Source organism: Elephantulus edwardii, unplaced genomic scaffold (genome assembly GCF_000299155.1).
Source record: "Elephantulus edwardii isolate Elephantulus edwardi_28Jun2011 unplaced genomic scaffold, EleEdw1.0 scaffold00003, whole genome shotgun sequence".
Taxonomy (NCBI): Eukaryota; Metazoa; Chordata; class Mammalia; order Macroscelidea; family Macroscelididae; genus Elephantulus; species Elephantulus edwardii.
The window spans coordinates 32,200,257-32,222,575 of NW_006399753.1; the positions used below are offsets into that span (position 1 = coordinate 32,200,257).

General features: G+C 34.6%; 2 protein-coding genes across 2 annotated transcripts in view; one reads left to right on the forward strand and one right to left on the reverse strand.

Moving 5' to 3' along the window:
* The window catches only part of KCNH7 (potassium voltage-gated channel, subfamily H (eag-related), member 7), a 759,623-nt gene extending 752,052 nt beyond the window's left edge, over positions 1 to 7,571 (forward strand). Inside the window, exons 16-17 of the mRNA XM_006879356.1 lie at positions 4,987 to 5,179; positions 7,305 to 7,571. Of these exons, the coding sequence (XP_006879418.1) occupies positions 4,987 to 5,179; positions 7,305 to 7,571 (460 nt within the window). The remainder of the gene's footprint in view (positions 1 to 4,986; positions 5,180 to 7,304) is intronic.
* An 11,564-nt stretch (positions 7,572 to 19,135) lies between these two features.
* GCA (grancalcin, EF-hand calcium binding protein) overlaps positions 19,136 to 22,319 on the reverse strand; it is a 34,302-nt gene continuing 31,118 nt past the window's right edge. The window contains exons 6-8 of the mRNA XM_006879358.1: positions 20,780 to 20,893; positions 19,947 to 20,005; positions 19,136 to 19,162 (exon numbers count right to left, since the gene is read on the reverse strand). Coding sequence (XP_006879420.1) covers positions 19,136 to 19,162; positions 19,947 to 20,005; positions 20,780 to 20,893 — 200 coding nt within the window. The remainder of the gene's footprint in view (positions 19,163 to 19,946; positions 20,006 to 20,779; positions 20,894 to 22,319) is intronic.

Here is a 22,319-nt window from a genome sequence, read left to right on the forward strand (position 1 = left end):
ACAACAATAACAACAACAAAAAGAAAACAAAGATTCTCACTAATGGACCAATTGGCAGCAGATAGATGGTGAAGAGATTGAGATTGTTAACTTGTTTGCTTGGCTCCACAATCAACACTCTTAGAACCAGCAGCTTGGAATGCAAAGGTCAATTGCATTGGGAAAGTCTGCTGTCAGAGTACTGAAGAGCAATTATGTTAGCCTGGAGACCAAGGTGCACCTATTCTAGGCCATGGTCTTGTGTGCTATGCATCAAAAATCTGAACATGACTAGGGATGAGAGAAGGAGAATTGATACCTTGGAGCTGTGGTGCTGGAGAAGAGTATGTAATATACCATGGATTGCTAGAACCATCAGGTTTGTCCTGGAGAGAGTGAAACCTGGTTGCTCTTGGAGGCAAGGATTCTGGAGCTTTGTCTGGCATACTTTGGGCGTGTTTCAAAGAGGGACCAGTCTTTGGAGAGGAACAGCATGGTTGGGAGAGTGGAGGGACAGCACAAGAGAGGAAGACCCTCTATGAGAGTGATTGACTCAGTGACTGGGGTAATATGAGTAGGTGTGTCAGAGACAATAAGATTGGTTTAAGATAGAGCAGGGTTCAGAGGGTCACTATGAATCATAGGCTCAATAACAACAGCGTCAAAAGTTAACATTTTAAAAACTTCATTCTTCTTTCTTGTGCCTACTTTTATAAACATATTTAGGCAATACATTAATGCTTGGTCTAAAAGCAGTGATTCTGAAACCTTAATTGTGCATACACATCACATGGAGAGCTTGTCAAAATGCAGATTCTTAGTCAGTAGGTCTGACTTGGCAGAGATTCCAACAAGCTCCCAAAGATGCCAAGTGCTGCTGGTCTGGGACCTCCCTCTTGGAGTAGAACATTAAACATAAAGCTGTTATCAATGACTCTTGCCCTAGTTAAACACCATAGCCGTTTACGTGTGTGCCTGTAGCATGGTATGAAGCACTTGCTTCACCTTGTGTTAGTTATTTATGTGTTTCCTTCATCTTTCCTTCCCAAGCAATCTGCTCCTGTCAGCTCCCTGAGATCAGAGTCTGTATCCATTAATCTTCCTGTCTTCCCACCGCCTACCACCTCCGTCGTGCATCTTTGGATGATGGAAAATACTTATTTGACACAGGTTTATAGCAATGCTGACCTCAATCCCTCAAAATATTGTTATAGAAGTTGGATAATAACTTCTGTTTAAAATACTAGAGTGCTATAAAAATTCTCTATAGTTCCTCCTGAAAAAGGTAAATTACTTATTCTCAAAAGAACCATCCATTGTATTTGCAGCCATAGATTGCACAATGAAACATGAAAATGCAATTCTCCTTGCCAACACTCTGCTTTGATGAACTGCTCCCCCAAATCACTAGAATACTGATAAAACAAAACTAAGTTTATTCGCAATCTCTGCCTCTGAAGAAAGGGAGACACCATTTTGAGAGAATCTAAACCACATCTCAGAAAGGGAAGTCTGAAGTAGGATATCTATTGATTGGGTTTTGGGTTCTCACCCTTCAAGGTGGGAAATGGATTGGGATTTGGCAAATTTTGTGGCATAATTCAGGATTCACAAACTCAGCAAGGCACAGTAAGGGCCTTTAATAAGTCGTGGTAGTGGTGATGGTGGTTATTAGGAGCTGTTGACTCACACAATTCCTATCCACCCTATGAAGAGCTGACCTGAACCTTGCCCCATTCTGCACCACAGGATCATCTCTGACTCAGTAAAGCTCATTGCTAAAGTCACCATGTCAGTCCATCTCATTAGGGTCTTCCTTGCCCTCACTGATCCTCCATCTTTCCAACCCAAATGCCCCTTTCCAAGGAATAGCTTCATTTAACTATATGTACAAAGCATAAAGACAAAGCTTTGCTATCTTTGGTTCCAGGGAACACTCTGGTCATGCTTTGTCCTAGACACATCTGTTTGTTCTTTTGGCCGTCCATGAGGTGTTTAGTACTCCACCCCAGAACTATAATTCAAAGACAGTAATACTTCTGTCATCCTTATTCATAGCACAGCTTTCTGAAAATGGAGCAGATCTGAAAGAGCATGGTCTGAATCAGGCACACTGTATGAATCATAACAAGTTATGGTTAACATTTAGTAGAATGGGAATCACAGAACATTTAATTGTGCTCATGAGAAATCCATACCAAGATCCAGAAGCTGTTGTCCAAATGTCGCAAGGGAACACTGTTTGGTTTAAAATTGGGAAGGACTGCATCCTTTCCCCATACCTATTCAATGTTGTACAAATAATTTGGGAAGCTGGACTGTATGAGGAGGAATGTGGCATCAGGATTGGAGGAAGACTCATCAACAACTTGTGTTATGCAGATGACACAGCTGTGCTTGCTGAAGTGAGGATAGCATGGACTACTTGCTGAGAAGACCCAGCCTTTGATATGGGTTACATCTCAACATCAAGAAAACAAAGGTCCTCACCACAGACCAGCAGTCAACATTATGACTGATGCAAAGAATTGAAGCTGTCAATTGTTTTGTGTTGCTTAGATTAACAAGCAACACCTATGGTATTAGCAGACAGGAAATCAGGAGACCTATTGCATTAGGCAAATCTTTGAAGTCTTGGTTAGGGAAGTTTCTTTGACTAAGCAAGTTTGTTCAGAGAAGAGTGTCCTTTCAGATGCATTGCTCTTTATTAATTTATTGATGCAAATAGTGAAGTAAATAATTGTTCTAATCTTGCTTTTTGCATGAAAAGTTCAAACTAAGTTATGTTTAAAGGGTGGCCTAAACTTTACCTAAGTTATACTGAGACAGATGTCTCTTATCATGTAGTCTCAGGATCCGTGAACTGACTTGTGCACTTACATAGGTCCATGAACAGCCTGTACAATTACTAGACTTGTAGATGAGAAAGCCTCATCTTCCAACAGATTATTCCCCCTTTATAGACTCTGTTCAAGTAGACAGAATCTGTAATAATAGAGATCTTTCTCAGAAGCCATTGCAGATTCTTTGACAAAGGTTTTTTAACAAGCAAATATATCTCATGTCTGGCTCATGGATTCTAAATCCATTTGTTGATGAAATTTTCATTCTATTTCCCACTCCCCAATTTCTTTTACATTCAATCTGAAAATAGTAGGTAAGTTATGCAGATGCTGGTGATTCTAGGATAAACATGCACAGAAATATTTATGATCAAGCCTGAATGTAAAATTTTCTTTGGGGACTCAGGGGAGCAATAAATTTATCCTGACTTGGCTAAATAATGGAAAAGGTTTTTTATGCACTTAAAATTTGAGCTAGAGACCTTGATGAACGAAAGGGAAGAAATGAGACACAACAATAAAATAACAGTTGGTAGATTAGTTGGTGCCATAAAAACATTAGGTCAGTCGTTTGGGTAACAAATAGATAAATAAAACTGTTGATAACTTCATTTTTCTCTTTTCAATGTGTTGTTTGACATTTACAAGGCATAATCATGCATAATTTATATCTATGGTTTAGAATACACTAAGATAAATGGCTATATTTACCAAATATAGAAAACTTATAAAGATAATGTTCTATACTGATACTCAGAAGAATAATTTGAAGTGTTAATTATATTTTTAAATCTTTTTTTAAAAAAGAAACTATTTTCTAATATTTTTTCAGATGTTTTCTGTTCTCTTTCTGTAAGATTTACTTTTTCTTTGCTTTTTGTTGTTGTTAAACGCAAAACAGCACCTATCAAGAAGTGAAGAGTTAGAAGCCTTTCTTAAGAAGGCATTTGCTTCACACTTTGTTTTTATGTCTACAACATTTTCTCCATGTTTAGTTTAAGCTTTATTAACACATGCAAAAGAGAAGAATAAGTTTAATTGTGTTTTGCTATGTTCCTTTGAATTCCAATTTAAAATGAGAGTTATTTAAATGACTCAGTTAGCTACCTGTAAATGTTTGGGGAGGGAGAAATGAGCAGATTGGCATTTTGAAAGCCTATGGGTCATGGATGCAAGTGAACTTTTAGGTTTGGTCTGTCTTAAATACAAAAAGTCTTGAACTGTATAGTGCAAAGGAATTTGACATTCAGCAACATTTCACAATAATGCAATAAATAATATACAACACTTGATGTACAAAAGAGAGAAGATAAAAAAAGTAAATTTTATTTTGTGATATTTAAGGGCAATGTAAGAAATTACTATGAAGTGCTATGACTTTGAAAGAAAGGGAAACCTATGTTTTATAAGAATAAAGATTATTTTGACAAGAGGGTAAGCATAATAGAAAACCAGAGAGAATGATAATATAAAAAGCAGATCTCTCCTTGTATTTTCCCCTTGAAAATCAGTAAAGACTGTGTCAATTCCATTCATTTTTCTGTTCATATTCTTTCTTTTTTTTTCCATACCATCATTATTTATCATCACAAGAACATGGAAACAGCAAAAATGTCCAACCACAATCAAAGGGACTGAGGAATTATGGCACATTCACAGGATGGAATACTACACAGCACGCAGGAGCAATGATTTTGTAAATTATTACCTAACTTGAGAAGGACTGGAGAGCATAATGCTGAGTGAACTAACTCAGTCCCACAAGGATAAATATTGTATAAAACCATTATTGTAGAATGAGTAAAATGATCCAAGAGGGGTTCGAGAGGGTGGAAACAGAGGGATAAGGATGTGCAGGCGGAGTGGGAATTAATCATAGTGTTTTACAATTTGATGGGGGAGGAGTTGAAGGAAATTGAAAGAATTTGTTCTTAAAAACAATATCATATTCTTTCAATAAGCAAGAAGCAATGGTCTTTAACTGAACCCTGTGTTATGGGCTGTAGAAGGTAAGCATCAGCCTGGACAGAATCTCGTTATTCACTCTCCTCTCCTTGTTTAATGCAGACCACAGTTGTGGTAATAATGCTGAAATCTTCTCAAATGATTTTGCACTCCTGGACTATCTGAGGACTGTCTTCTCCAATTTCTGTCTGTCCTGTAGACTTGAATCCCAAATGACTACTGACATCCAGACCATCTTACAGTTGCTGCAGAAGCAAACTGCTGCGGTTCCTCCAGCCTATAGTATGGTGACTGCAGGAGCTGAGTATCAGAGACCCGTCATCCGCCTAATGAGAGCCAGCCATCCTGGTGCATCCATTAAAACAGACAGAAATTTCAGTCCTTCCTCACAAGTGAGTATTGACTGTGTTCAACAGCCCAATGAAGAGTGTTTCTCATGGTGCAGTCCAAAGGCCCCTTGAATCAGAATGACTTGAACGCTTGTGCAAAAGACATTCTCATCCAGTCTCTGTGGCTACTCAGTGACAAGCTCTGGGAATGGGTACTGGAGGCTTCATTTTACACAAGTTCCTCACTGATTGTTTTCCTCATTTAAAACTAGAGAACATTGGACCTAGTAGAATGACTTCACACAAAGACTTTTTTTTTTTAAGGGAAACTCTCCAAGAACCAACCTATTTAAATTTGTTTATAGAGTTTAGAGCACTAAGGAATTACCTGGGTCCAACAGTGCTTCAGGTGGAGTGGTGGGAGTGGGGAACTCTGTAATGTGTTATAGAGGCAAGCGAGTGAGTGGGATCTCAGGAATCATGGGGAGGAGAAACAGCAGATGGACCAAGAATACTTCAGGTGCAAATACAATCAGACTAGTAATCTCCTCTCTGCAGCACCCATCACCAGGATTACTAATCTTATTTCACCTGGAAGATGAAGTGGTAAGAGAGAGTTTGTAATGAGTCCCTTTTCATCCCTATTAAATTATCTTAGGTCTAAATCACCTGGAATTTTCTCTTAATAATTTATTTCCGTAAGCCCTCCAGTGGGTTTCCAAGGCTGTAACTTACATGCAGAGGGACTGCTCCTCTTATTCCCATGGAGTCTCTAGTCAATTCAAACCCCCCAGAGTTACCACTTCTGGGTTAGGAACACAACCCCCTCTGGGCTAGGCCACCAGAAATCCCTATAGTAAAATTAGACCTAAGAAAAAATAATGTACAGAAGAGTCTTAAAAATTATTTCTTTAGAAATTTAGTTCAAATGGTCTAGGAATTAAATTACATTAATAACAAGAAGTAATGGACCTAGAGTAAGATAATCTTACTACAATATGAACATAGAAAAGAATTTACTACCAGAAAGAGAAGACAACCCTCACACAACAAGGTGAACTGATACAGTGACCGCAGCTATGGGTTCAACTATGTCAGAGATAATCAGGAGAGCGCAGGGTAGAATAGGGTCCAGATTTGTCATTAATAAAGTCACTACAGGTGTACTCAATTCGACAGCACCTAATAACAACTGTTTTTGTAAGCAGGGTTGGTGTGGTGATAACATACCAAGCTGCTAGCCTAAAGGGCAACAGTTCTAATCCACCAACCACTGTACAGAAGAAAGCTGGACAGTATCTTCCCCTTAAGAGATATAGCCCTTGGTAACCTGGAGAAGGATTGATTACTATGAGTTGAAACTGACACCACTTGCCATTGGTTTGTGGCAAACCTGAAGAACCATGTATTTTATTCTGTACTTTCAGTCTGGTTTTTTTTTTTCTTTCTTTTCTTTCAGTCTACTTAGGTAATTTATTTGGGCTGGAGAATTTTATGTCCTTTATTTTTTTCTTTTTGCTTTTACTTTCTCCTCTTAGCTCTTCAGTCAACATAGTAGAGGTTCCTGAGTGGTGCAAACATTTAAAACGTCCTGTTGCTAACTGGAAAGTTGGTAGTTAAAATCTATCCATAAGTGCCTTGGAAGAAAGATCTGACAATCTATTTTCAAAAATACTATGGAGTCGTATTCTAGTTTGATTCCTATGGGGTGGCCGTAAAGATTTAAAATACATCTAGAAAATCCTATGTGCAAATACTCTAACCTGGCTTCAGGGTAAAAGTGAAATTCTTGGAATAGTTATTGTTTCATCATCATCATCTCATTGCATCAATTAGGAACCAACTCATAACTGACTCTCCAGTGGGTTTTCATAAGATATAAATATCACAGAATGAGATTACCCTTCTTTCTCCCAAGGAGCTTCTGGAGCATTCAAACCTCTTGCCTTTGAGTTGACAGCATAGTTCTTTACCCACTCGACCATCAGAACTCAGCATAGCTAAATTGATACCTTACCTCTAATTTCTTGACTCATCTTTTGAAGAGCAAATTCTGGTCAATGTCACTGATCAAATGTATAGGTGAAAGAAAATATAATGGTGAAAGAAAACTCATTTACCTAGTATGAGCATAGTTTTAGATGACTGCCAAAGTGATTTCTAAATATGTTTTTTCTTTTTTTATCAGTGTCCTGAATTTCTAGACCTTGAAAAATCTAACCTTAAATCCAAAGAATCCCTCTCAAGTGGGGTACATCTGAACACAGCTTCAGAAGACAACTTGACTTCACTTTTAAAACAAGACAGTGATCTGTCTTTAAAGCTTCAGCCGAGGCAAAGAAAGACTTACCTTCATCCAATTAGGCATCCTTCTTTACCTGAATCATCTCAAAGCACTACTGGAATCTTGGGTCTTCATAGGCATGTTTCTGATCCTGGTCTTCCAGGGAAATAATCATTTTGTACTATTTACTCCACATACAATGTAAGTGCTTTTAATGGCTGTTTTCTTTTTTGTATTTAAATCCTCTCTACTTGACTCAGGGGCTCACAAGTTACCATTATTATATGCAAAAGTACTGTATATTTTCCTAAATTGAAGCTTGTAAGGTAAAATTGAGCAGTTAGGATGTAAATATACGTTAAGAATTTTTTGTCCCAAATGTTAAAACTGCCAGCATCTCAAGGCATCTTATTTTTTACTTTTTATTTTTTAAACCATGTGCATGTTAGGAAACTCCAATTTTTCTTGCATGGAGACTCCTATTTACTGCTTTAACAAAACCAGTACTTTGTTATGAAAATGCCTTCCAAACAAATAAGAAATTAAGGGATAAAACTGTTGTTCATGGATGCAATTCAGATGATCCTCAACTCATGTAAATTCAAAGGGACTCATAATTTACTTTTGAGAACAGATACCATTCTCTTCCAAGATGTTTATAGTTATTTACATTCATTCCACCACACAGGGGGAAATATATGCAAAGTTAGAGTTATAAATCTCTGACAGCATAGAAAGCAATCTCCAAATACATGAATATAGGCCAGCATTAACGACAACAAAAGGCCTTTCTATTTAAAAATCTGTCACTAACTGCATTGAAAAACAACCTCAAATATCTCCCATTGGCATATTTTCTTCAATGCTTTAAAAAAAAAGTTTTTCTAATTTTAATGAGTTTTTTTCAGGAGGAGGAAGGGGGAACTCCTCTTCAGAATTGATGAAATAAGGCTGATGTAAACTAATACCACTTTGCTTTTCTGATTCATATTTTAGGACAATGCTGAATTTTTTCAAAGAATGTACCATTTTGAATGGAAAAGGTACCTTCCATTAAATATATGTTGTTCTGTGGCCTTCTAATCCCAGTTATAAATGGAAAAATAATGTGTCTTTACCCCCCTAGGAAGAAAATGCACTCACCAGCAGTAAAATGTCAAGGTGTTTCGGGTTATTTAAACACTTGCTAATCAAAAACTAAGTCAAAATCGATTGAATATAGACTGGGCCAGATGTATCTTAACCCCAGAATATCATAAAAGACAGTGGAATATATATTTATTCTATATAAGTAACCATTAGAGTTTGGGGTAGGCCTTTCTTTCATAAAAGCAAAATATAGGAAAAGTTGCAAATTAAAAATTCTGCTTAGCTGAATTCCAGTTAAGCAGTTCTGATTTTAACTAGCTAAGTATGATTTATAAAATTATTAAAGTCTTTCCTTCTGCACGCAAAAAAAAATTGAAAATTGGTTGGAAAGTTCTTAGTCTTTTTATGAATCCCTAAATACTCATATATTTTTACAGAAACATTTTATCTGTGCATACTATTAAGATACATTAATTTATAGTCTTCCAATATAAAACTAAAATCTTACTGACTCATATTTAACACGAATTTGTTAGCTCCAAATACATGCAATTTATTTACACTTGCAAAATCACTGTACTATTTAAAATATGACTAAGGTAAGGGAGCTCTGGTGGCCTCGTGGCAAGAAGCTGCACTGCAAACCCTTAAACTCATGGTTTAAGGCCACCAGCTGCTCCACAGAAGAAGGATGAGCAATCTCCCATGTGATTAACTGCCTCTGAAAACGCGCTGGGGGGTCAACTGTGGGTCGGTTCCAACACAGTGGTACACAACAACCACCTTAAATTGCTCGCTTTATTTTTAAATGGTCTCATAAAATGATAATCCATGTGAGAGCCTATCTGTAGGTACAGAAACATTTCTGTGTTTAATTTTAAAAAACTAATAGCTAAATAATAAGGTACACATGACAAAATGATTAGTCAATTAAATAAAAGTATAACAGTAAATAACCAGCTCATAAATCGTTTTTGGTATTAACACCAGTTTAGAGAGTGCTTTAATTTCCTTATTTAACAAACATTTAAAGGGTGCCTACCACTGTGTTAGAAACTCGATCTAGCAGGAGGGACAGAGCCACACAAATGGCTGATTCAGAGTGCTATTTAAGGAATTTATTTCCATGTTTGGGCAAATTTTTGCAGCTGCATTACATTTCATAAGAATACAGGCAGATTCAAAATGCATTCACTAGAGATTGTTCATTTATAGAGAGAGAATTTGGCAGGTGAGAAATCTATACCCGATTGATTAATGAATGCTTCAGCTGCAACATTTGTTTTGACACGCTTAAAATTCGGCCTTCCACAAAAAAAATCTCTATTTATGTTGTTATTGTTGTCTATTTATACCTCTTTATAAAAAGTGAGCATGAAGGAATGGGAGGAAGGGGAATGGTATGAAAGCATCTAGATTGTTTCAATTTTAACACAGAACTTTTTCTTCTTAACTGACATAAAAGAATTTCTTGGTAATAAAACTTTAGTATAGGGCAAAGTTAAGATATTCCCTTCCTAAAATGTGTTAGTTTAAAAAAGAAAAAACAAAACAAAACAAAACCTACTGCCACCCTAGTTGTCAATCATAAATAAAATTCAGTGCTCAATGGTGAAATTGGGAGCTCTCATAGCCTAGTGGGTAGAAAGTTGCACTGCCAACCTGAAGGCAGGCAGTTTGAATCCATCAACTAGTCTACTTGGAGTAGGAGTAGTAGTAGTAGTTGTTGTTGCTGTTGTTGTTGTGTGCCACTGAGTTAGAACTGATCCATAGCTCACTGTGGGCTTTCAGAGGCAGTAAATTGCATGGAAGGAGACTGTCCATCCTTCTGTAGAGCAACTGGTTAGAACCACATGCCTTTGGAATTGCAGCACAGCTCCTTACCACTAGCCCACTAAAGCTGGGAAATGTCCTGTGTGATTTACAGCCTTTGAAGACCCAGTAGAGGATCAGCTATGAGTCAGTTCCAACTCAAAAGCAATGAGTTAAATATGATGAAACAATTATCTTAATATATAAAATGAATCTTTTTGCCCCAGCCAGAGACCCAAAATATAAAAGAACATAATCACCTTCCCCATCATGTTGTGACAACAGTCTTGCCCCTCAATCTTATGATCCCACTAAGGGCTGAATCTGACTGCATCCAATAATAGTGATATAGCTACTGCTTTCCTTCTGGATAAATAGAAGCATTAATACCATTTGCTCTCTTTAAAAAAAATAGTGCTATTTGGTCCCCTGGCCTAAATGCATACTATCTAAAATCTACATTTTCTTTGATGTCTTCCTACCACTATTAATTTCTGAGTACATAAAGGGGTCTTACATCTCAATTTGTTGATGAGAAAACTGGGAATTAAAAATGAGAAAACTGGGAATTAAAAAAACATTTCATGAATATTCTTGCAATCTTTGTAAATATCCACTTCCTAAATAACATGCCTCCAGAAACTCTATGAACTTTGATAAATGTCAATAGTTGTAGAGGGGCTTCAGGCTTTTTGTTCATAGGGTCCCTATGAGTCGTGCTCGACTCGAAGGTGATCAACAACATTCACCAAACATGGGAAAGCAGCAGGCAGATCTGGGATGGCACCATTTCTTAAACTCTTTATAAAGGGTTGGTCATCAGAATTGAACTTTCTAATTCGTATCATGAGGAGATGTGGAAAATATCTCAGAGCACAGTGACATTTAAACTTAGTTCTAGAAAAATAGGCTGACTTACAAGGTCTTTTGAGAGTTGAACTTTGGCAATGCTTAATATGATAATGTCCTTATGCAAATGTCATTTTTAAAATCAATCTTACATCCCCTGAGGTTAAAATGTTATCACCTTATCATATCTAACATATCATTATTAATTAACAATATCTTTCTTCTAGTGTAATTGATTTTTGAAAAAGGAATTGAGCTGCAGATATTAAAAATGAATTGCAACACTGATTGTTATCATTTTATATCAATCTAGCCACAGTTAATACCCAAAGTAGATGAATATGTCCAAGAACATTTCTCATTAGCTTAAAATGTTTATGAATTATAAATACATTCAAATTTTACTAGGTTTCTAATAATATTTTTGCAGTCTATCATGAGAATGCATAGAGACACTTAGCCATGTCTTAGAAGTCAGTATGATGCAGAACAGTTGTCCTCAAAGTATGGTCCTTGAACTAGTAGCATCAGCATCACCTGGGAATTTGTTAGAAATACAATTTTTTTTTCTCTTGATTTTCAGACTTAATGAATTCTCAGTAATTGTAGAAGGAGTCAACTGTCTTTTAACCGGCTTGTCCACACAATTCTGATGCACACCTACAATTTGTGAATAATCAATGCAGAAAGGCAAGCATAGGGTCCACTATCAGACAGACTTGGGTTCAAATTTAAATGCCTGTGTGGTTCTGAGCAAGTTACTAACCTACCTGGAACCCTGCCCTTAATTTGTAAAAATGAAAATGGCACATTCCTCATTAAAGATTGAGGAGGAAAATGAGATAACATGAAGTGCCTGGCACATAGTATGTGCTCAGAAAATACTAAATTCACTGTTTCTCATCCATCCAGAAACATGATATGAAGAAATAATCAAGGAACAGGTTTTTTTTAAATTTAGCTTTTGCAAAATGTGTTATCTCCAATTAAACAGCTGTTTGTTTATCCAAGACGAAAATTTTTATTCAGAAAAATCTGAGTGTAGCTCTTGTTTTGTCTCTTTTAATTGTATTTTGCACTATTAGGTTTATAGCTTTAAATGATACTATTTATAATAATAGTGGGAATAATGAATCTCATTGTTATAAACATATCTGCTTTGAACCGATATTAAACACCAAGTATGCAAAGCCAATTTGTCAAATTAAGTACTTGGAGAATGTAATCTGTAAAGGTTGGCTTTTTGATATAGTCACTGAGTAGGCATTTAAAAATACATGTTCCAAATATGATTTTTACCATAAATGTATTTTCTATTGTTTGCAGAAAACCTTACCATGTTAATAGCTCTTTTCATGTGCCTGGGCCCACTCCCTTTCCTTGTAAGGCTGTCTTACACAGTTACTTTAACTGCCTTAGTTTAGAAGGGTAGAAATAGCAAGGGACTTGGTGTGGTGAACCTGAATTCAAGTCTTACCCTATGTGCTTATTTGTGAGATTTAAATTCCTAGTGAGTTCCAGTATCCTAAATTATAAAAATAGAGGGACAATTTTCCTTACCTTGAAGGAGTAGGTTGAGGATCTTCTGAAGTATCTCTTTGAAGAAATGCTTTGTAAACAGTATTGTAAAATCATGTCACTTGTGCATCACAAAGATAATGGTTTGTTGATATTACTTGCACTATTTGGGTCTTCTAACAAGCAAACCATTGCTCGTTCCTCTACCTAACACTGACCTCATTTACACTGGGTCACAAGTACCTACAATTTCCACACATCCCTCAAAGATCCAGTAGCCAAAAAAGATCCAACAGGCAGGGGCACCATGAGAAAGCTGGTGTTAGCAAAGCTTCATCTGTTATAGTGCCCTTATATTTGTTAGTATCACCTAGGTCCAACATTCATGAAAGGATACATTTTCATAAAAGCTATGTTGAAGTCCTGCGGTAGCATTTCTTCCCCTTTTCTCAAGTGTTCTCATTCAAAGATCTTACTGTTAGGCTGTACTCATAGTGAAATGATGTTGATCTTCTGAAAACAAAAAGGATCTTGTTTTTAAATGCTTTATACTATCTGGAGGGCTGTGATTAATCAGAGCCCAAATTTAGGATAATCCAGCACATGTTCATATGGTGCAAATATACTAAGAAAATTCAATCTAGAAAACTCACACAAAGATTAGTAACTTACAATATGATTATCACAAGCTTATTTACATAAGCTTATTTACATAAGTTTATCAAGTGAAAGCTAAGAGATCAATTGACAAAATTATTTAAAATCAAGTTACTAGTGCAAATAGAAGAACAAAACATAAAAATGCGATACTAAGAGCACAGACCATGCACATGACCAATATAATTACTATACTAATCATAATGAAACCCTTAAATGAGAATAGTAAGAATTATTAAAGAAATCCCATTTTTTTTATTTTTAGGAGGGAATATTAATGTGGTTGTTCATGAGAAAGTAATGTCAAAAATTTAGTGAATCCCTAAATTGCAGTTATGAAATCTGTGACATCTATTGGCTAATTTACACTTTGAGACATATGACGTGCTATACTGACTTTTATAAGCATTTAACCTCAATTCTTTGCACTTCCTCTGTATGAATGTATGGAAGTCACGTGGTTATCATTTCAGTGTGTTTTAAACTATTATTTTAATGTTACTGTTTTAAATGCAAATAATCAAAATTTTTAACATTTAAACATTTTAGAGCTCACATGACTGAATATATAAGAAAGTCCTAAAACATTCACATTTCCCATATTTTGAGTACAATTTAATGATCTGTAATCTTCCAATTACGTTCTCAAAGCCTCTCCAAAATGCTTCTGTAATTACAGTATCATTAAAATAATATGGCATCCTGCTTCCCAATAGTAAAGAAACAAGATAAAATATTGAGGAATCCCTGTATTTTTTAATCTAGGCATCTCCTGATCTAAATAAATGGCACAATACCATCTTTTCAGTTTAAATTGGCATTGTATAATTTTGATGGAAAAATGTGTATCAGGATGTTTACTTGCTAAAGAATCTAATTTAAACAACCATGTGTATGGTTACTTCAAAATGCCAGTCATTTGATATAAATAAGAAACTCAGTCATGCTGGTTAGGTGGAAAGTACCTTGGAATGCTTTAAACATAATGAAACAATCTACCAAAACATATACTACATCCTAGTCTTTCTTTACATAATATAGCATGAAGTCATGATGCTTTTGAAACTCTGTGCAGAAATATTTATTTTTTAGCAACTATTTTCTTCAAAGATTGGTATGTGGTATTGACAGTGTAATCTACTTGCACAACTAGTTTTGCAATAATGTTCTAGAAATAATTGTAAATAAGAAAAAAATGTAAATTTCATGTAAAAATGGTTGTAATTTTTGGTAGCTAACAGAAGTGTACAAGTTGTATTGAAGATATAGAAAATATATATATATAAAATGTAAGAATGAAGTACATAATTTCTGATCTATTTATACATGAAAAATTCAAGAATTTGTAAAAGAAATTATTTTGGGAACAAAGAAAGTAAAACTCATTAGGAAGTTAGGATACTTTTATTAGAAATGTCAACTCTTTGCAACACTTTATAGGTACAGTACTAACTATAGGCATGGTGGTGCTGATGTATTTATTGAAATCACATAACTGTAACAGTGATAGAGTTTTACTACATTTCATCAAGACACTAACAGGCCAGACTAAGTGGTTAAAATCACTGAATCAAAATTTAAGGAAGTATAAAAACATTTCTCATTACTGCCAATCAAGAACACAAGGACTTACTAAAACATTTCCTTTTTGGTCCTTAAAAACCCTAATGGTTATCTGGGCTTTAACTTACACATGAAGTAAGTTTATGATATTCAATTAATTGTCTCCTTTTACCAAGAATGAAAACATTCAGGTAACCTAAAATAGGTTTTTCATTTACCCAAGTTCCATTTCCTTTTCATTAATTCCCTAAAATTGCTCAACAATTCTTACAGGAGAAAAAAAATGATCTTCAAAGAAATTTCTTAATACAATTTGATGATGTTAATATAACTTCTAAACTAAGGGTTTTGTAGTCAGCCTAATAGTTTAGATTCCTCACACTTCATTTTTCATAGACTAAAAATTTTAAAACAGCAAAACATTTCCTTATGGAATGAGAAACCAAACCAAACACAGATTAGCAGAAAGAACGATATCATTATCTAAAGCAAAGCTGACTGCAAAGTAAGAAACTAAGTATGGAAAGCTAAACATTGAAAAACACTGATATCTTGTTATAAGATCAACTGGGAGATTCAGTAGATACGGGAAATTAAATATGAATACAAGAGTTTACTTAAGCCAGAAGTAGTTTTTAAATTGTCAATTTCAAAACAGAGCCCTAGTGGAAGAGTGGTTAGTAGTTTGGCTACTGTTAACACCCTCTAGCCATTCTGCATAAGATAAGGCAGTCTGCAACAATATTGATTTATAGGCTTTGAAACTCAACAGTGTAGTCCTACTCTACCCAATAGTTACTAAAAAGAAACCGATTCAATGTGGCAGCAAGTTTCAATTTTTTTTATAAAAAATAAGTCTTTAATTAGTATGTTTCTGGATCATGCATGCATATATACTGTTCATTTTATCCTCTGAATTTTCAGTAAATATGACCAATAATACAATCAACTTAACAAGTAAATGACTACATGCATATATACATAAATATTTTTATGCTTAAGGGAAATGTCCCCCACCTAAAAAATATATCAGAAAAGGGAAAAAAGATCATTCTAGACCTATGCTGTCTCAGAACAAAGCTATTAAAGGATGTCCTGTCCTCTCCCCATTCTTTCCATTGTCCACAGTTTTCCTAACTGCCACCAGTTTTCATGTTAACAAAAAAGGGCACAGCTAAAAACAAAATTAGCACACAGTAATGTATAAGTATTGCCAATTTACAATATATACATAAACAAAGAAGCACACTTGACTATAAATGCTTGCAAAACATATAGCAGTGCACAGAACCAAGCTACTTTGAAAAAGAAAATGTTATAAAGCTTTTTGTCACATGCCACTTATACATATTTTTAAAAGAAGGAAATAAAATAGAGCAGGAAAAGAATAAAAGCACAGATTTCCCAGAATTAAAATAATGAGTAGATACAAACTCAGAAATTATTCAAGCATATTCCAGTGGTTCGCTGGAAGTAATTTTGTACTTGGTATTCTAAATGACAAAAAAAAAATTCATTTAACATATGGACATTTGTGATGGCAGAAACTTCTTCTAGGCTACAAATAATATGAACACTACTTATTTACTATTCTGTCTGTACTCACTGAATAACAGAAGTTCTAAATATTTTTTCTTACATCATCTAATATTATTTAGGAATGCTAGGCATACTCTTAGGTGATACCTAAGCATTATACATTTACTTGAAAGTTTACTAATTCACTAGGTAAGTGAATGAAATTAAACAAACTGTTTCCAATCTTTTAACACACATTTCAATTTAATATTATATTCATGATTACATTTTTAAATGAAAATTAAAAGAAAGATATGGAAACCTGAATGAAGTCTTCAATTTTATTCACGAGAATTATGTGATCATATTTTGACTAGCATTTTCCTATTAGCTTATCAGAATACTACCATAAGGGGGTAGGAGAAAACATATCATTCACAAGTATGTTAAAGATAAAAGACAAAAGACAAAAGCATATTTCTGATAAATAGTGTTTATTTGTCCAATTAAGGAGTACCACACAGATTACAATGAATTTGATTAATATATTTTATTAAAATAATTAAACTTATTTTTTGTTATGTTTTTTAATTGCACAGACTTTAAAATATATTAGTAAATTCTACTTTCTTCCAGGATAAATGCCTTTTCTGAAAATAAACATGTAAGTTAACTATATTTTTTTCTTTTACATTTTTGCTGAATACAAGTTTAAATAGATAAATGAGCACAGTCATTAATGATATTTAAAGTGAATCAACTTAAGATTGCCCATAGTATTGATTTCTCCTTGCTGTAATTTAAAAGATCTAACTGCCACTTGAAATAGAAGTGCAATACCTGACATTTAATCATCTGGCAGTTTTTTAGACTTAGGTGTATCACTGTACTGTTATTTGAACTGAAGCATCTCATAATATATATGTAATAGATTTTGTATAATATAAAACTTTACAGCAAGCTATTTGAATGTTTATTAAAAAATTCTCAAAATGACATGGAAACTTGTTTACTGTATAAATAAAAGCGCTTATACATTAAAAGTGTACATTATTTGATACTTTGCAATATCATCAGACAACTGGGGCTCAGGTTAATCACCACAAGCTTCCAAATATTATTCCTATTTCAACCATTTTTTATCATAAAACTATGAAAATATTTTATCTTTAGTAATGGATGTTTATCTGTATCCATTATTTTGAAAGCACCTGGAGAATGACTTTCAGTATAAAAATACTGTTAGAATTATTCTCTATATGTAATGATTTTATAAGATTGTCTATATCATGTTAAACAAAAAGAGTCACCTATTAAAATGGATCAGCATGGAATTAGTTCTCTATTAGATAAAGGAGTTCTGTAGTCAAAAACAGATTAGAGGAAAGAAAAGGGACCAAGAAAATTAACCCCAATTTAATTTATTCTACACAGTTTGAATCGCTGTCCATGAGAGAAAGATGGGCAATCCTCTCCCGTTGTGATTAACTGCCTCTGAAAACTCACCGTAAGGTTGGCTACGAGTTGGCTCGAACTTGATGGCACACAACTACTTTAATATGGCAGTGAGCTTTATCAGGCTCTGAGAGGAAGTTTCTCAAATATATTTGGCCATCTCCTTCACAAATCTTCTATGACCATCTTTTGGAATAATCTCTAGAAGTAGATACTTAAAGACTTGTATAAAGAGTGTGAATATAAAGTCTTACTTGGCAGAAACACATACTAATAACATAATGTGCCTTCAACTATGAGAATTTCAAGTAAGAAAAAGTACCATAATCAACCTGAGAACAGTAAATGCCTGGGTCTTTAATCTAGAAGTTAGAATTCCAGGTTGATGATCCACAATATCACCCTTATTCAATATGAAAGACCTAGTAGTGTGACTAGCATTTGCTTTATCTTATAATTGACTTGAATTAAAAGTAAGTATTTTTATGGCTCAGTTCAGGTCCACTCACATTATCAAATGTGTTAATAAAAACCTTACATTTTCTTTCACATTATCAAACACATGATCATGAAGAAAAATTATTGAGTCAAAGAGGAAAAAAAAATCACTCACTTATAAAACTAACCATGTAAATTTTACTGCCAATTATATAAAATGATCAATATCAAAATAGTGAAACCTTACTTCTTTCCAGGATTCTGAAAAGCAATGCCTTTTGTAGTCATATTTCACTACAGATTAATATATGGTCAAACTAAGAATACTTAGTAAAATTTTTTTCTTCATAAGCAAAAACCTATGTGGTTCTGTTTTTTTAATTACATGACAAATGAATAATAAACATGGCATGAAATCTAGGTTTCCTCCCTTCTAGCTGGGCCTAAATATCAACTACAAACAAAGATATGTATTCTCTAGAAAAGTTTAACTTTGTTTATATAGACTTTCATCTTTCTACTTCTTAATCTGTTTTGTAAGTATATTGCCCTTAGTTTACATTAAAAGTTCAAGTTAAGAAATATTTATATTAATTAGGTATATTGCATTATGCAGTTATCTATAAAATGATACTTTTCCAACATGCAAAAATATCCCAAATACAGAGACATCTTTTTTAATTGCATGAAATATGCACTAAGGTGAAAATGCATATAGAGAGAAGAGCTTTCACAGGGAAGAAGATGGAGAAGGCTCCAAAGCTTTAATTGAAAGTAGTCCCGTTTATCCACATAGAAGAATTCACAGTATTTCTCTAATTTTCAAACACTGATATTCAAATTGCCATAGTACCCTGCAAAAACTAAAACAAGCAAAATCATCAGGTTAAAAGCAATCGTATGGCATGAGAAAGAAATAGCTTTTTTAATGTCATAAATTAAAATAAAACAAGTATTGTCATGCATACAGTCTTGTTTATAAGAGGGACAGCATTTTTTACCATTAAAAATAATATGGAAAATGAGCTGACAAAATGTAACAGAAACTTTTAAAAAGTTTTTATTTCTAACATACAGTCAAAAATGTATTTTGTACTGATTGCAAATCTTGCATATGTGTTCAGCTTAAAATAGAGAGAATATTCTATAAAATATATTACTCTTAGGTGTGTGGTTCAAATCCACCAGATGCTCTGCTGGAGAAGGAGGGACAATCTCCTCCTTTACCAGTCAGACTCCTAGTACAAATACTATGGAATCCTAATATTTTTTGTAATAAAAAAAAAATTATATATACACACACACACACACACACACACACACACACACACTCTAAGTGAGTCCCATACGGACAAATACTGGATAAGACCATTATTGTAAAATAGATAACTAGTAAAACAGGTATGAGGATCCAAAGGGGGGGGGAGTAGGAGGGGTGAGGATGGGGGTGGGGGAGAGTTAATCACAGGGTTGCACAATTTGATAGGTACAGGGAGGAGTGGGTAAAGGAAAGGGGAAAGAAAAACAATGTATATAAACTTGTAAAAAAAAAAAGTATAAAAGAAAAATTTATTTTTTAAAAGAACCCACAAAAAATAAGCATATACAATATAAGTATCTAAAGGGTTAAAGAGTATGCTCACTCACATCGTCATACAGGAAATTCACAAACCCTTGCTGCAAGTGGTCTCTCCTCCTAAAGAAATCTTGAAACAAAATGTTTAAAAAGAATTTAAAATTTATAGTTTCAAATGTTTGGTGTTCCAAACTCAAAAACTCATTGCTGTCAAACTGGAGATGACTCAAAGCTAACCCAGGTTTCCAAAGCTGCAAGTCACAAAGAAGATGGCCCATCATGCTCTCGCAGGGCCGTGGGCGGGTCCAAACCTCCAGAGAGGTGAAGTCTTCATGTCAGCAGTGCCCCATCTACAAACTATGCCCCTAAAACTCCCCTGTCATTAAACAATAAATAACTTCATATTCTATTAAATCTTAAATTAGTTAATCCCAATTAGACATGAAGAAGACTTTTCAAAATTGGGCTATAACGCTTTTCATGATTTATATTCTTTTTTTTTTTTTTACATTACAAACCTGTGTTTTATTCTCAGAAATTTATGTGGTTTTTTTAAATTTTTTATCATGATTTATGTTCTTACATGACTAAAGCTCTGATTAGATATATAGATAAAGAAAATAATAAATACTATTGTAAACATGAGCAAGCTCTGGTTCTTTAATGTTAAGGGGTTGAGCTGCCAACCCAAAGCATGAAGTTCTAATCTACCAGTTGTTCTGCAGGACAGAGATCTCCTCCCATGCAATTTACCACCTCTGAAAACTTTCAAGGATCAGCTAAGAGTCAACTTCTGACTCATCAGTATGTAACAATAACATTATAAACATAATGAGGAAAATTAAGGACTACTTTTTTAAAAACCAGCTAGAAAATACGGTATCCATTTTAAAATGGCAAATACCTGTCAATGCTCGAAGCTTAACACAGCAAGCAACATAATCATCAAAGAAGATCCTGCCATTCTTGCTGTAACGTCTAACAATAGCAGTTAATGTCTGAGGACTTAATCTATAACCTAAAAACAAAAGATGGATAAATTAAACCTTCCAAAACTAATCAGCATAAGAACAGTCCAATACTGCATTCTCTATAATAAAGTTGTTAAAGCAATTAATTTCAAATTCATTTTGAAAAAAAAAAGTTGCACCTTAGAAACAAAATACTGAAAAAGAAACCAATCAAAGGCTTCACTATTAATATAGTTAGGTGAAACTTAAATATCACAATCTTAGCATTCTAAAAAAGTTGGAGGTGAGGAAAAGATAATAATTAACTTCTTGTTCATTTATAATACCTTTTGATTTTGGCATATCTAGGATATTTCATGTTTAAATGCTTCACTGCTTCAATTCTGTAACTCTACTCAACCCATTGCCTTGAAGTCTGAACTGACATACAGTCAAGTCTGAACCAACTCATAGTGACCTTCCAGCAGCTTTTCAGTGGCTGTAAGAAGAGACTGCTCACTTTTCTCCCAAGGGGAAGGTGGTAGATTCAAATTGCCTGCCTTAGGGTTGGCACACAAGTTCTTAGCCACTAGACCACCAGAACTCCCTGAATTCTATAACTGTAGATTTTTAAAAGCATTTCAAAGGAAAATATTACTAGCAATTTGTTAACTTTCAAATAAATTTCCACTGACTATATAATTTGTAAAAATCCTCTACCGCCAAAGAATATCTGAGGGTAATTTTAAGAAAGAGGCTAATTTTGTTTGTGTTCTGTAATTCTTACTCTATTTCTTCATACACTATATCCTTGAGAGCTTGTTTGGAGAGCCTAGCAGGGGAGCACAGCTACTCTTGACCGAAGGACAGTCTTCCTTCTTTCAGGGATGGTCGTCCTCTTCAACTGAGCACACAGCTTCAGGAGGGAAGCACATGGATCGGTGAGGGAGGCAGGGGACATCCGCCTAGCCAGCAGATCAGCTGATTCAACACTGGCAATCAATGGGGTGACAGACGTCGCAGCCAGATCACCCTCACATCCCACATACTTTATCCTAACACAACCTTCCCATTATTTCTTGGATTCTGTATTGTTCAGTCTTTTGGGCTCCAGACATTTTTGAGAATGTATGCAAATACAAAGGAGGAACAGTTGTAAGCAGACCCTAGTGATTGGTACATGGAATGTGAGAGCCATGAATGTGGGAAAATTAGAAATTGTTAAGAAAGAAATGGAACGCATAAACATTGACATATTAGGCACTGGGGAGATGAGATGGACTGGCATGGGGCATTTTGAGTCAGATGACCATATCTGGAGATGAAAAGACAAGGAAAAATGGGGTTGCCTTCATAGTAAAAAAAAGTAATTTCTAGATCCATCTTGAAGTACAACATTGTGAGTGACAGGATTATATCCATATGCTTACAAGGAAGTCCAGGGAATACCACTATCATTCAGATATATGCACCAACAACCAGAGCCAAAGAAGA